Below are 12,226 nucleotides of genomic sequence, written 5' to 3' on the forward strand. Positions count from 1 at the left end.
ATATTTTAATACTATTTATACTGTACTTTAATTTTTTGGAGGCCCTCAAGAAAGTGGGGACCCTAAGCTATAGCTTGTGTAGCTTATATGTAAATCCGGCCCTGCTCAAATGACAGCAAGAACAATGCAAAAAATGTTTCCATAGAACTTAATTTTAACTATGTAAACTCACCACTATATCCTTCAAGACATTCACACACATAGCCTTGTGGTGAACCATCGTCTTCAACACATGTGCCATCATTTAAACATGGATTCTTTTCACATGGGGTCTTGCCACCACAATCTTCAACATTCGCTGCATCGATGGCAGAATTTACAAGGTCAATTTCAACTCCATTCACCTCAACCTATATTAAAAACAAAATTCACTAAAAACTTCATTCACTTCAATATGTGCTTAAGACTGCAAAAATGATATAATAAATAGTTCTGAATAAATTCTGAGCAGTTTGAAATCTCTTTTCAAAATTTACTGGGGTAAAAGTAATGGAACACTTAAGAACAATAAAAGGATGAAGAAAAAACATTTTTGGTGTATGTATCCATACACCAAAAAATTCAAGAAAAAACATTTTTGGTGTATGTATCCATACACCAAAAAATTCACGAATACTGTGCTTTAGCCTACATTATTACTCTTTCATTAGAACCAAATCTATGGATATTTATAAGAAGATGTAATTGGATACAGTACTGATTGCTCAACTTGAAATCAATTTTAATCTACGCAGCAGTACTTTGTTTCCATCACACATTTATAATTGATACATTACTTTGTAATTATTAAGTGAGCATTCATGATACAACTTGTAACTATTATTACATAAAATTTTTTTAATTTCTTTTTGAAGAAAAATAAGATTATATTTTGTAAAGCGAGTTTAAACAATGAGTCATGTGAGTATTACTTAACATTTTATACATCATTTGTCATATTATTTGATACAGTTTAATAATTTAGAAAATTAACAAAGCTTGCAAATATTAAAATAAATGTTGTTTCTTTTTACATATGAGCTAACAGTGCTTTTGTTTTTGCCTAAAAAAATATGTGTCATAATAATTACCAGACATTAAATCATAATGTGCAATTATTTTAAATTAACCAAAATGAGCTATTCTTCATTCTTAAGTACGCCAGGGTTGCCACTCAAACAGGAGAATGAAATTCCCTGACTTTTCCAGGTTTTCCAGGTGTGTTTCAAGAAAATTCCAGTCTATCCACGTAATGTACGTTGGCTGTGCTAAGAGGTAAATTAATTATGGTATTACTTGTATTGTGTAGCAAATTCACTTAATTAATCAGTAAATCCCAGAGGACATTTATTCTTAATTATTCTTGGTATACTTTGTTTGATAATTTTGTTTAGTTTTCCACTTAAGAAACTTAATAAAATTTAAGATATATATATTGGATAACAAATGTATGTTTTATTTAATTATTACTCATGATCATCACCAGTTTAACACGAGGCTAATCTGGTCCTTATAAATCACAATGCAATGCTAAATAGTTAAGTTAGATTTTAGGTAAATTTAATTTGCGTGAGGTATGTTCTTAAAAGGCACCTTAACACTTGAAAACACAAATATAATTATAATAGTTGTTGTTTTCTCCACTGAAGATTGAGATTAGAATCTTCCCAATCTGGAATAAAATAAGGCTTTTTTTGCAGACATTCTGCAGCTAAACGAAAGAAAGAAATCTATTTTAATAAATTGAGGTATTTTATATTTATTTTGCAGCATACATAAGGAAAAAATATGTGCATTAAATTTCGTGATGGTATGTCATCATACTGCTATAATTAATTTCAGGATTATGCCAGAGAAAATTTCCTGAAATTTGGAAATATTATTTACTAATGATAAATAAATTTAGAGGGAAGAAGCAACATTAAATTATATGAATAACATAAAAATAATTACTTAAAAATTGAATTAGAATAATCAACGATATTTTAGGGAATATAGTTATATTACATGGCTAGCCTAGATGACTGATTACTATTTTTTTATTTTACTGCAAAGTGGCAAGGTATTTATTAAAAAGAAAAAAAAAAAAAAAAAAAGGTTTAAAAAGATTTTGCGGTAAAATTCTAGTATACGGTAAGGCTTTGGCACGATTTTGAAAATTGTCGCCAAGACCAAAATGACCCGTTTACTGCGCATCAAGATGTCGCCAAATCCCATTATTATCTAACCAAAGAACGTCTATGTAAAGAAGAAAAGGTTCCATACAAGTAAAATGCTATTACGCCGCTAGAATGCGGAGGGAAAATTTGCCAAGGGATTTGGCGACGGAACCTGGCGGCCAGAATTTCCCTCTCCGCGATGTGTACAGGAAATTGAGAAACACGTGTTAAGAAGAAACGCTTTTTGACAAAAAGAAAACTACGAAAATCCGTTTTTAAATTATTGCGAAAAAATCCAAGAAGAAACGTTTTATCAAAGGACGTTTCTTCTTGGATTTTTCGCAATAATTTTAAAAACTGATTTTCGTAGTTTTTTTTCCCCCTGAAAATAACTAATCCATGAATTAATTTACTTGCGCCAAAAAATATTTTCTTTTCCTTTAGAGTTTAACCACTTGCGCTAAGACTAAACTTCACGGTTGCGGTACCGTGCGCTACAATATAACAAGCCGTAAAGTGTCTCATTTACGCCGCTCCGCATCTGCGAGTGCAATCCAGAGCTGTAACTCGAGAAATAAACAATCTCGTTGTTAGGCGTCGTGTGCACCACGTTATTTTCATTTTTGTGATAAATGCTTATCGACGTGGTGTTCACGTCGCTCGCGGTTTGAGACAAAAGCATCTTGACGTGCGTGGCACGTCTTTTTAAGCGCAAGTGGTTAAAGAAATTTTAAACGATATTCATTTTATGAACTCTTGATAACGTGACCTTCGAACTTCGACACCGGTTTCGAGCTTTGGCAACAGATATATCAGACATGCACAGCTGTTTTCCCTCTATGATGGAACGGAGCCACAGCCACGTCTGTTGCAGAGAGGTTTTCCTTCTTTACAATACATATTCTTTGATTCTAACCTCCATGGTACCGTATACTAGGATTAAACCCATTTTGTTTTATACGAGAACAGGTACTTTCTTTAGTTCATGCATTGCACATGCGATTCTCGAGAATATTGGAAACCAAAAGTTGCGGGAAAGTTGCTTTGCCTTTCTAAAAGACAATCAAATTGGAGTTGCGAAAATTGGCTCTATGCCAGCCAAGGTTCTTTACTAAGGTTAGGCCAGGAACGGAAAAAGCGTGCCATTGGTTGCTGGTAGTGATGTCACCCGGGAGACAAGACGCATCGGCCGACGCGTCTGCTACATGATTTTGGTAATGGAAAAAATGTAAACTAAAGCAAAATGATCATTTTATATGTGGTAGATACACCGGAAATACCGGGTATATACTTTCCGATTAAGTATTTTGTTAAAGAAAATGTTTATTTTATGCACAGAATTCGTACGAATGCTGAAAATAATTGTAAACATTAAATTCTTTTCGTAAAGGAAAGCATTAGAAAATGAAAAACGATATTTAAGTTAATTAAGGGAAATAAATATTGCAAAACAAGGTATTTTTTAATATTTTTTCGTAGTATTGTTTGCACTAAATAAATCTTGTTGAACAGAACACATGATGGCATAAGTGCTAAGATGTAAAAACATAATCAAAAAGTATTATTCTGTTTATTTTCATTGCTCATGCACTTTTTTTTAATACAAATGAACTTTGACATTCCATGAGAAATATATGATCGTGATTTTCAGTTTAAATTACATATCTCAAGCAAAAATATACATAAAAAGATTTGACTTAACAAATTCATATTTAAATACCATAAAATTCTACAAATTTCTTGATATCCGTCATTATACTTTTAAATAGTATACTTATCACATTCTTTTTAAAGTGAAAAGTCACTTCTTACTCTTATAATCCTTTACACTCCCAAGATTTCTATATAACATTTATCCTGACGTGATTATTTGCTTTAGTAAATAATCTTCGATATTGGCATCCTATTCTTCCTTCCATACATTAAAAATGGAACAATAAAAATACATTTTCTTACACATATACGCACAATAATAATAATAATAAACTTGCCCTACATCTTAGTTTTGGCCCACCAGCGGCCGAGCGGTAAAGTCGCTGAACACTGGTAGTTCGGTCCGAATCCCGCGAACGGGCTGGCTGCATGGCCGTTTTCGTGGTTTTCCTCATGTGTAACGTGTATACGAGCCAGTTTCCCTGAGAAAGTCCTCCACAAAGGCATAACACCCATTACACAGATAGCCCTAGTGTGCTTTGCCATAATTAAATACACCACCACATCTTAATTTAAATTCAGACTGTACACAAATTAAATATTTTTAATTACTAATGTATTTTTATAAGGTTGTTTCTTAAAATACTTTTGTTATACTTGAAATATGTGTTCAATATTGAATTATTTTTCTTTCTCTTATAATTAAAAACAAGTTATATGGAATTAAAATTAAAACTTATGCAGCAGTTAAATAACACTGAACAGAATATCTTACTTACTCTTTCGCTATTTTTATTCTAGCATTATACACAGATTTGTTTTCCTTCAGGTTCAAGCATGTGTAAGTTATATCAATTAAATTACATCACACATACCTGTATGCATCAGTTAAATAACACTGAAAGAAATATGTCACTCACTCATTCGATGTTTGCATCATAGCGAGGTCGAGAAATTGTTCTTTCCTCACGGTGATGCATGTATCAGTTTACTTAGTTCGCAAAGCTTAACCCAGACGCTGCTTCAATACATAGAATTCCGTTTGGGATGTAAAGAAAGTAACCAAAACATGTGAATGAAGTTGGATACGCGAATTTATTAACTAATCATTCAGGTACTCAGTATCGGTAAACATGACATGAGTTTAAATATCTCACTACGATGTAAGTCTCATACACAAAATGAAGATTATGATAAAAAATGATTTAAAATGAGAAATTTTTCAATTTAAATGTAAAATACCAGTAAAATGAAAAATAAATGTAAAATTACATCACAGTTATGTATGAAAACTACATAAATTCATTAAAAAATAGTTATTTTATCTGGTTGTAAAGAGTGTTTTCCGCCAAAAAACGTATTAACGTGTATAATTCTGACACAACACTATAGCACAATTTGCCACTTCCGCCTAGGTATAATAGCAAATTAACAACACAAATCAAATCAAACTGTTGATGCAACGAAAGTAAACAAACGCCAAGAACTAACGATGTCACCCACATGACGTCATGCGTATGTGGCATAACTTTCTCCCTGCACTGCGCATCGCTCTTGGGCCCCCCCTGTATGCCAGCTACCCGAATGACACTCACGTGATACATAATTCGCCAAAAAAGTTACCTCTTCCGACGTCGGCGCAAAAATCGCTTTTTTTGGCGGGATCGTTGTATGAACTTCCCTGACTTTTCCAGATTTTGACAAAAATACTTAAATTCCCTGACTTTTCCCTGAATATTTTGGTCAATTTTCGAATTCCCTGACTTTTCCCGGTTCTCCAGGTTTTCCAGGTAGCGTGGCAACCCTGGTATGCTCTACTATTCATAATTTATGCACTTATAAATAGTTGATGAGAAGAATGAGAAATTAATTTCTTATTCAAACACTGGTGTCCAGTAGTTGATTTTTATCTGAGTACCACTTTGACTCACATCTTCTCTTGTGATGAAAAGTTGTATTCATTTGAAAGCTCACTGCACAGTTCTCTTGAAGAGAGTACATTTGTTTCGTTTCATGTTAAGGCTTAAGAACGGTATGCAGCCCTCATTCCAGTCATAACAAATCAGTCAATCCAACTTTCACACAAGTTGGTTCAAATTCGTATAAATTTTCTTTAAAAAAAAAAAAAAAAAAAAACTAAAAAAATTGGAGATAATATATCTCTACCTTTTATTATTATTATTTTAATTCACTCTTTTTAGATAATTCTACTAAAATTAATCTTGGGAGATAATATAATAATATAATTCAATATTTCTTTAGTAAATAAATTATTATTAACTTACTTTGCAGCTATTGTACAAGTAGTAAAATCACTCGATTTAGCACTAAGTGAATTTACGATCATACAACATTTGATATGCTAAATAGCAGCTATTAGTGCTATTTATCTCTTACTTAATGAACTCACTATACATATTATCTCCACCTTTTATTATTGTTATTTTAATTCACTCATTTTAGATTTCAACTAAAATTATTTCACTAAAAATTAAATTCATTTCTACTAAAATTAAATTCATTTCTACTAAAATTAATCTTAGAAGATAATATAATTCAATATTTCTTTAGTAAATAAATTATTATTAACTTACTTTGCAGCTATTGTGCAAGTAATAGAATCACTCGATTTAGCACAAAGTGAATTTACGATCATACATGCATTATATATATATATAATAATTTATTTCCTAATATATATATTCATCATTAATTTATTTTTAAAATGGATAAATTGAAATCCCTCCCTACTTGATCCATTTTTACATCTATTGGAAAATACAAAAATATACAGATTATGCTGTGGTAAAATAACTATAATATAATAGTAAAATATATATTTTCAATTTTTTATGAGTAGGAAAATGCCTAAATAAGAATTCATATTATAATTGTCATCAAAATCAGTTCTTATTTTTCAACTAAAAGATATTTCTGATTATTGTCTTTTGCATATGCATAAAATACTTTATTCATTTTATTATTGTTAAAGATATCTTGATCGAGTTAAATTGAATTCCTATTTTATTTTAATATCAACAGTAATACCAATTTAGTACAGTTCATTTTCACATGAAACATTTCTTTCATTATAAATAAAATTTACTTACATGAGCAATACATCCATCAAAACCATGCTGAACCTCAGCAAAAGGAGATACAGATACACGGTGTTTATCGACTGATCCAACATAGAATGGAGTATGAAGATTCAATCCTCTTGCAACACCAGGAGACATACCTTTCGATGCTATACCATCATTTACAATAAGAGAGCCCTCTCTCATATCACGTTCGGCTACAATACTTAACCATTCATCAGCAAGAATAGGTTCTGGACTACGAATTATTGCAGGACCTATACGAGATTACATATAGCCATATATACAAGAAATCATGAGCATATATACATGTAAATAGCTAATCAAAATGATTTAATTACAAAAATTATGGCAAAAAGAAATTGAAAAAACATTTTAAAATTTATCTTTGACAGAAACTGAACTAACATTACATAAACTTGAAGTAAAACCACTAGCTACACTTCACTAGCAATTTTAGAATAACATAACAGACCGGTATTAGCTTTTACATTTCTAATGCAAAGTCTCAATTAAATGTCAACAAACATGAGTAAAATACGAAGAGATTCAAAAGCATCCGGCAAACATGTAAAAGTAGATAGAGGGGACTCAAATAAGCAGGTTTTGAATAGAATGTGTATGCGGAAATGGCTCACTGAAGTTGTACAGGTCATCACTATGCAGTAGATAAAAGCATTCTGCTAGTATAAATCATCATTTGCCATGCAGATTTTGAGAGATGTGCATTGCTACAAGAATACAAAGCTTACCAACATGCATTCAATCTGTGGAACTGCAAAGAGAAAAAGAGCAACTGCTCGAAGGAGGCACCATGGAATAGTTTTCTGTGCCTACTTAGAGTAACTGCTCTATTCTAGCCACAGCCTCATAAATCAAATACCCAGCAGCAAGCTCCACGTTCATGTAACAATGCATGCATCTCAAAATTTGTACTTCAAAGGACAATTTATGTCAGTAGCATGTCTTTACTTGCTGTTCAGTAGTGCCATGTACCAACCATATATGTCATTTGTGCACACACACTACATTAGAAAATCTGCTTATTTCAGGCCTTGCTACCTGCCTTTATATTTTTATCCCATATTTGTTTTACAAATAATTAAACAACATAGTTTTATAATTCCAAAAACTTAATTTATGAAATATACATATAAAATTACACATTTAAAAACCATAATTTGAGTAAGTTTTTTATGCTTTTATTAAAGTTACAGCACTGTTTCACATTATCAAAATCTCTGCAGTAAATAACATTTAATCTTAAACAATTTACTTTGAAGCAGTTTGTAATGGGTAATCTTAAAATTAGCTTGGTTAGCAATTATTTAGAAGTTCTAATGTGGTTTTAAAAAAATTCTTGTATACTTTTCATGTAGCAAAATTTAAAATGTCCCAAATATATATTTACAATAAAGAGTAATATAGAGAAACTCCTTATGATGATCAACATAGCTTCAAAGATTTTAGTCTTCTATGAAGAGAGCCATCTTACGAAGTACAACTGTCGGTTACATTCAATATTGTTATCTAATTATGTTTTCAGAAATAATGGTTACTTTAGAATACTTTCATTGAGAGGTGATTACCATCAGAAGTTACACCGTATATTATTTTGCAGTGGAAAAACAAATACTAATCAAATATTAACAGAAAAAATTAACTGTTATGCAAGATCCAAAAATTAATTAAGTTAAACAATTGTTATTTAAAACTTTTTTTCAAACTTGAAACACTGATAATATCGTCTTTCAAAATTGTTTAAATTGATTATTTTTTGCATTAATAATAACATTTATTTATATTGAAATAATAAGCTTTTAAATATTGTGTTTATATACACAGCTGCAAACACCGAAATGTTAAAAACCAAGCGATTCTTGGACAAAAAAATGGGAGTTTATATGCTGTACGGAGGCAAAATTCAAATATATATATATATATATATGCCAACCTTGATATATATGTGTGTGTACATATATACATATATATAAAGGAGGTTTTCATTTGAAAACTGAGAGTTCTTGGGAAACTTTTGCAATGCATGGCACAACAATTTCAAAAGAAATTCAAATTGACTTAAATTCTCTTTAATGCACAACTCAAGTTATTCAACTATTTATAATATGAGTCTGACGTAAAATATTTTAAAGTTCTTTAGATAATTTCACTTTGTAATTTTCTTACACTTTTCTATTTGAAAATCTTGAGTAGGGAAAGAAAGCTTTAATTTATCAAAGTATCTTTAAACACAAAAATAAAATTAATAATTAACGTACATACTATTTATTGTGTAGATAAACTTATTAATGTACCATATATAAAGGCTAAACTAAATTACTGAGTAAACCTTGAATTATCACGTAAAGTTCTATAAATGTCCACAGTAGATTAAGTCAATACAGAATGAATAAAATTTAACACAAAACATATGCTGAAAACAACCAGAGATAAGGAAATGAAAATTACATAGTTTAAGTATCATTAAATTAATAAATATATGCTGAAAACACTCATTAGTAAAGGTTAAATATTAAAAACCAGGTGATTCAATGATCTACAGAGAAAGTTGGCAGCTACTTAATTTTTTTAAAAAATTAGTTTTGAAAAGCAGTACCTGATCCCATATCAAATCTAAATTCTACACTCTTATTTTTTATAGCTATAGAAGTAAAATCTCCAGATCCATCTTCTGATTGAGCACAATAAGCTATTAAGCAATCATCTGTATTGTGTGGCTTGACTTTCATATTCATTTTCAAAGTCCTCAAAGCTTTTGGTGTAGGATAAGCAATGTAAGCATCATCAGAGAAAGCAGGTTCAACAATAATTATATCTAAAAGAAATTTAAATCATGATTTATGAATCATCACAGTCAAAATGTTAACTGTTTAGGATACATTTATAAAAATTCCTTTATAACATAAAATCTAATTTACAGTTCCTTTCAAAATTACATGAAAAAATTCACAAATTTTCTTCTAACCTCAGATTCAATAAAAATGAAATACCAATACATCCCACGTAAAAAATAATGGATGCCTGCTGAATATCAGAGAAAAATTCAGTGAAGTCAGTAGACAGATTACAGGTAAGCACTGAACAAAAGAAATGCTCCAGTTCATGTAAATTTGAATGTTTGAATCTGTCTCTCTATATATAGTATATGAATATACCTATATAGTATATATATAGTATACCTATATAGTATATATAATATATATACCTATATAGTATATATAATATATATATCTATATAGTATATGAATAAATACAAAGGTAGTTCAAAGCCTAATACAGCTTTAGAAATACCAACATTTACTCTAATACTTTTACTTCACATCATCAAACTTTCATCACAAACTTTATTTCTTTATTCATTATTTAACTTAACATTGACTATTTGATGCAATATGAGTACTTAGAAATTATTTTTAAAAGCATACAAAAAATATATAATTTTTTTTCTTTCATAATTTAGTAGTTAAGTACACAGGGCAACTTAAGCGAAAATTCTAGGTGAATATCATTCAAATTCAGAAAGATATTGATGACATAGTGAAAGAAAGTATTTTTCAGTTACTTTCTGGGATAAGAGATTTTTCACATTTTGTAATTTTCTAAGTTTAAAGTTTGTTCATTTTGAATGCACCTTGAATTGACTCTCACATAGCATTTAACATAGTTTTTGCTTATTTGCATAACACTGGACTACAGTGAAGGGGTATCCAGTAAATTATAACATCTACAGTTTTAAAAAAGGCTTTTATAGTTATGAAGATCTGGACAAAACTCTTAAAATAAATTTCTGGTACACTGGTAGATTAATAAGAAAATGAATTATTATATTTATTTGAAAATTTTTACTTTTAATTTTGCAATACTTCCACAACAATTTAACTTTTGATTTGCATCCCTCTTTAACTGTATTTATCTGTCTCTGCACAGAAAGTAGTAAAATGGGATTGCAAACTAAAAAAAAAAGGGGGGAGGGGCAGAGAGGAAAAAAAAATGGTCAGAAGAATAGTGTGGTAAGTAGAATGTGTTTCTTTTAGAAGAAACCCTATCCTAATTCAAAATGATCCATAGAATCATACTTCAGTTCTGTTTCAATTTTGGCTTCTAGTGATCATTTTTAGCACATGCTGTGCAACTCTTTTATTTCTTCTCAGTCAGTGTCACAAACTCGGATTATATGTGAGCTGAATGCATGATCCATAAACAGTTGATGAGCCCGATTTTAAGCAAAAAAAAATTTTTTTAATTAATTAAAATAAGTTTTTCTTACTAAAATATACATAAACAATAATAATAACGCAAAGGGAAAAAACCAAATTTATATTTATTTTCTATCTGAAATCTGAAGTTAGTTACCTAACAGACATTTTTGTTAGTTACACTTTATAATTCAAACATAATGGCAGCTAAATATTAATATTTCAGACTGACGTTTATTTCAAATAATTCTAATATATTTAATTATTCATTAAATAAATTATGAAAACTTTTATAATGAGACAAAACTTGAAAATATATGATGACATATTTTAGTCTAGTCTTTTCCCCTTATTCATTAAAACTTCTTTTGTCACATAAATAAAAATACCTATATTTGTATGTAAATACAATTTTTTTTCTATAATGTCTGTACACTGGAGAATAACTACAAGAAATTATCTTCATGGATTGTAGATGCTCATGAATAAATCAGGTCTTTTCTTATTAATTTTCATTCCAAAGCTTTTTTTCACCGTTGAAAATTAATGGAACATATATATGGAAATATATATATATATATGGAGATATATATATGTATAATTTATTTACTAAAGAAATATTGATTATATTATCTCCTAATATTAATTTTAGTAGAAATATGTAAAAAAGTGAATACATAGGGAGGAAGCTTAATTTTGAAAATTCTTTTAAAGTAACTTGAATGTAAATTGTTAACAATGTTTTATGGGGACTTGAAGTAAATCATTAACAACAAAATTTCAAACTTTGAAAAAAATTAAATTAAAAGCAAGTAATTATTTGCTATTGATCGGACTGTTATCTTACTTTGCAGCTATTGCGCAAGTATTAGAATAATTTGTTTTTGAACTAAGTGAATTTAAGATCATACAACATTTGATATATATATACAGTCAAAAGCTTTAATCCGGACTGATCTCATAATCCGGAATGATGCATAATCTGGACCTCAAAGCTGCAAACTTTCTGCGCATGTGTCAACGCATAATGCCTCTATGCATACACATATGCGTTTATGCATGCGCATAATACATTTACGCATGCATGTTTAATGTATAACGGACGGTATAAGCTAAG

The 12,226-nt window shown here is 29.7% G+C and overlaps 1 protein-coding gene across 27 annotated transcripts in view; it reads right to left on the reverse strand.

The window, feature by feature from the left end:
* Nucleotides 1-12,226, reverse strand: part of trol (terribly reduced optic lobes) — a 743,500-nt gene that overhangs the window by 14,038 nt on the left and 717,236 nt on the right. For all 27 annotated transcript variants that reach the window (XM_085823935.1, XM_085823887.1, XM_085823928.1 and 24 more), the window contains 3 exons: nucleotides 9,510-9,728; nucleotides 6,902-7,149; nucleotides 173-350 (listed from right to left, as the gene is read on the reverse strand). In XM_085823935.1, coding sequence (XP_085680061.1) covers nucleotides 173-350; nucleotides 6,902-7,149; nucleotides 9,510-9,728 — 645 coding nt within the window. The remainder of the gene's footprint in view (nucleotides 1-172; nucleotides 351-6,901; nucleotides 7,150-9,509; nucleotides 9,729-12,226) is intronic.

Source organism: Stegodyphus dumicola, chromosome 1, assembly GCF_044657685.1.
Source record: "Stegodyphus dumicola isolate Sdum_Otavi_A_Nest chromosome 1, ASM4465768v1".
Classification (NCBI taxonomy): domain Eukaryota; kingdom Metazoa; phylum Arthropoda; class Arachnida; order Araneae; family Eresidae; genus Stegodyphus; species Stegodyphus dumicola.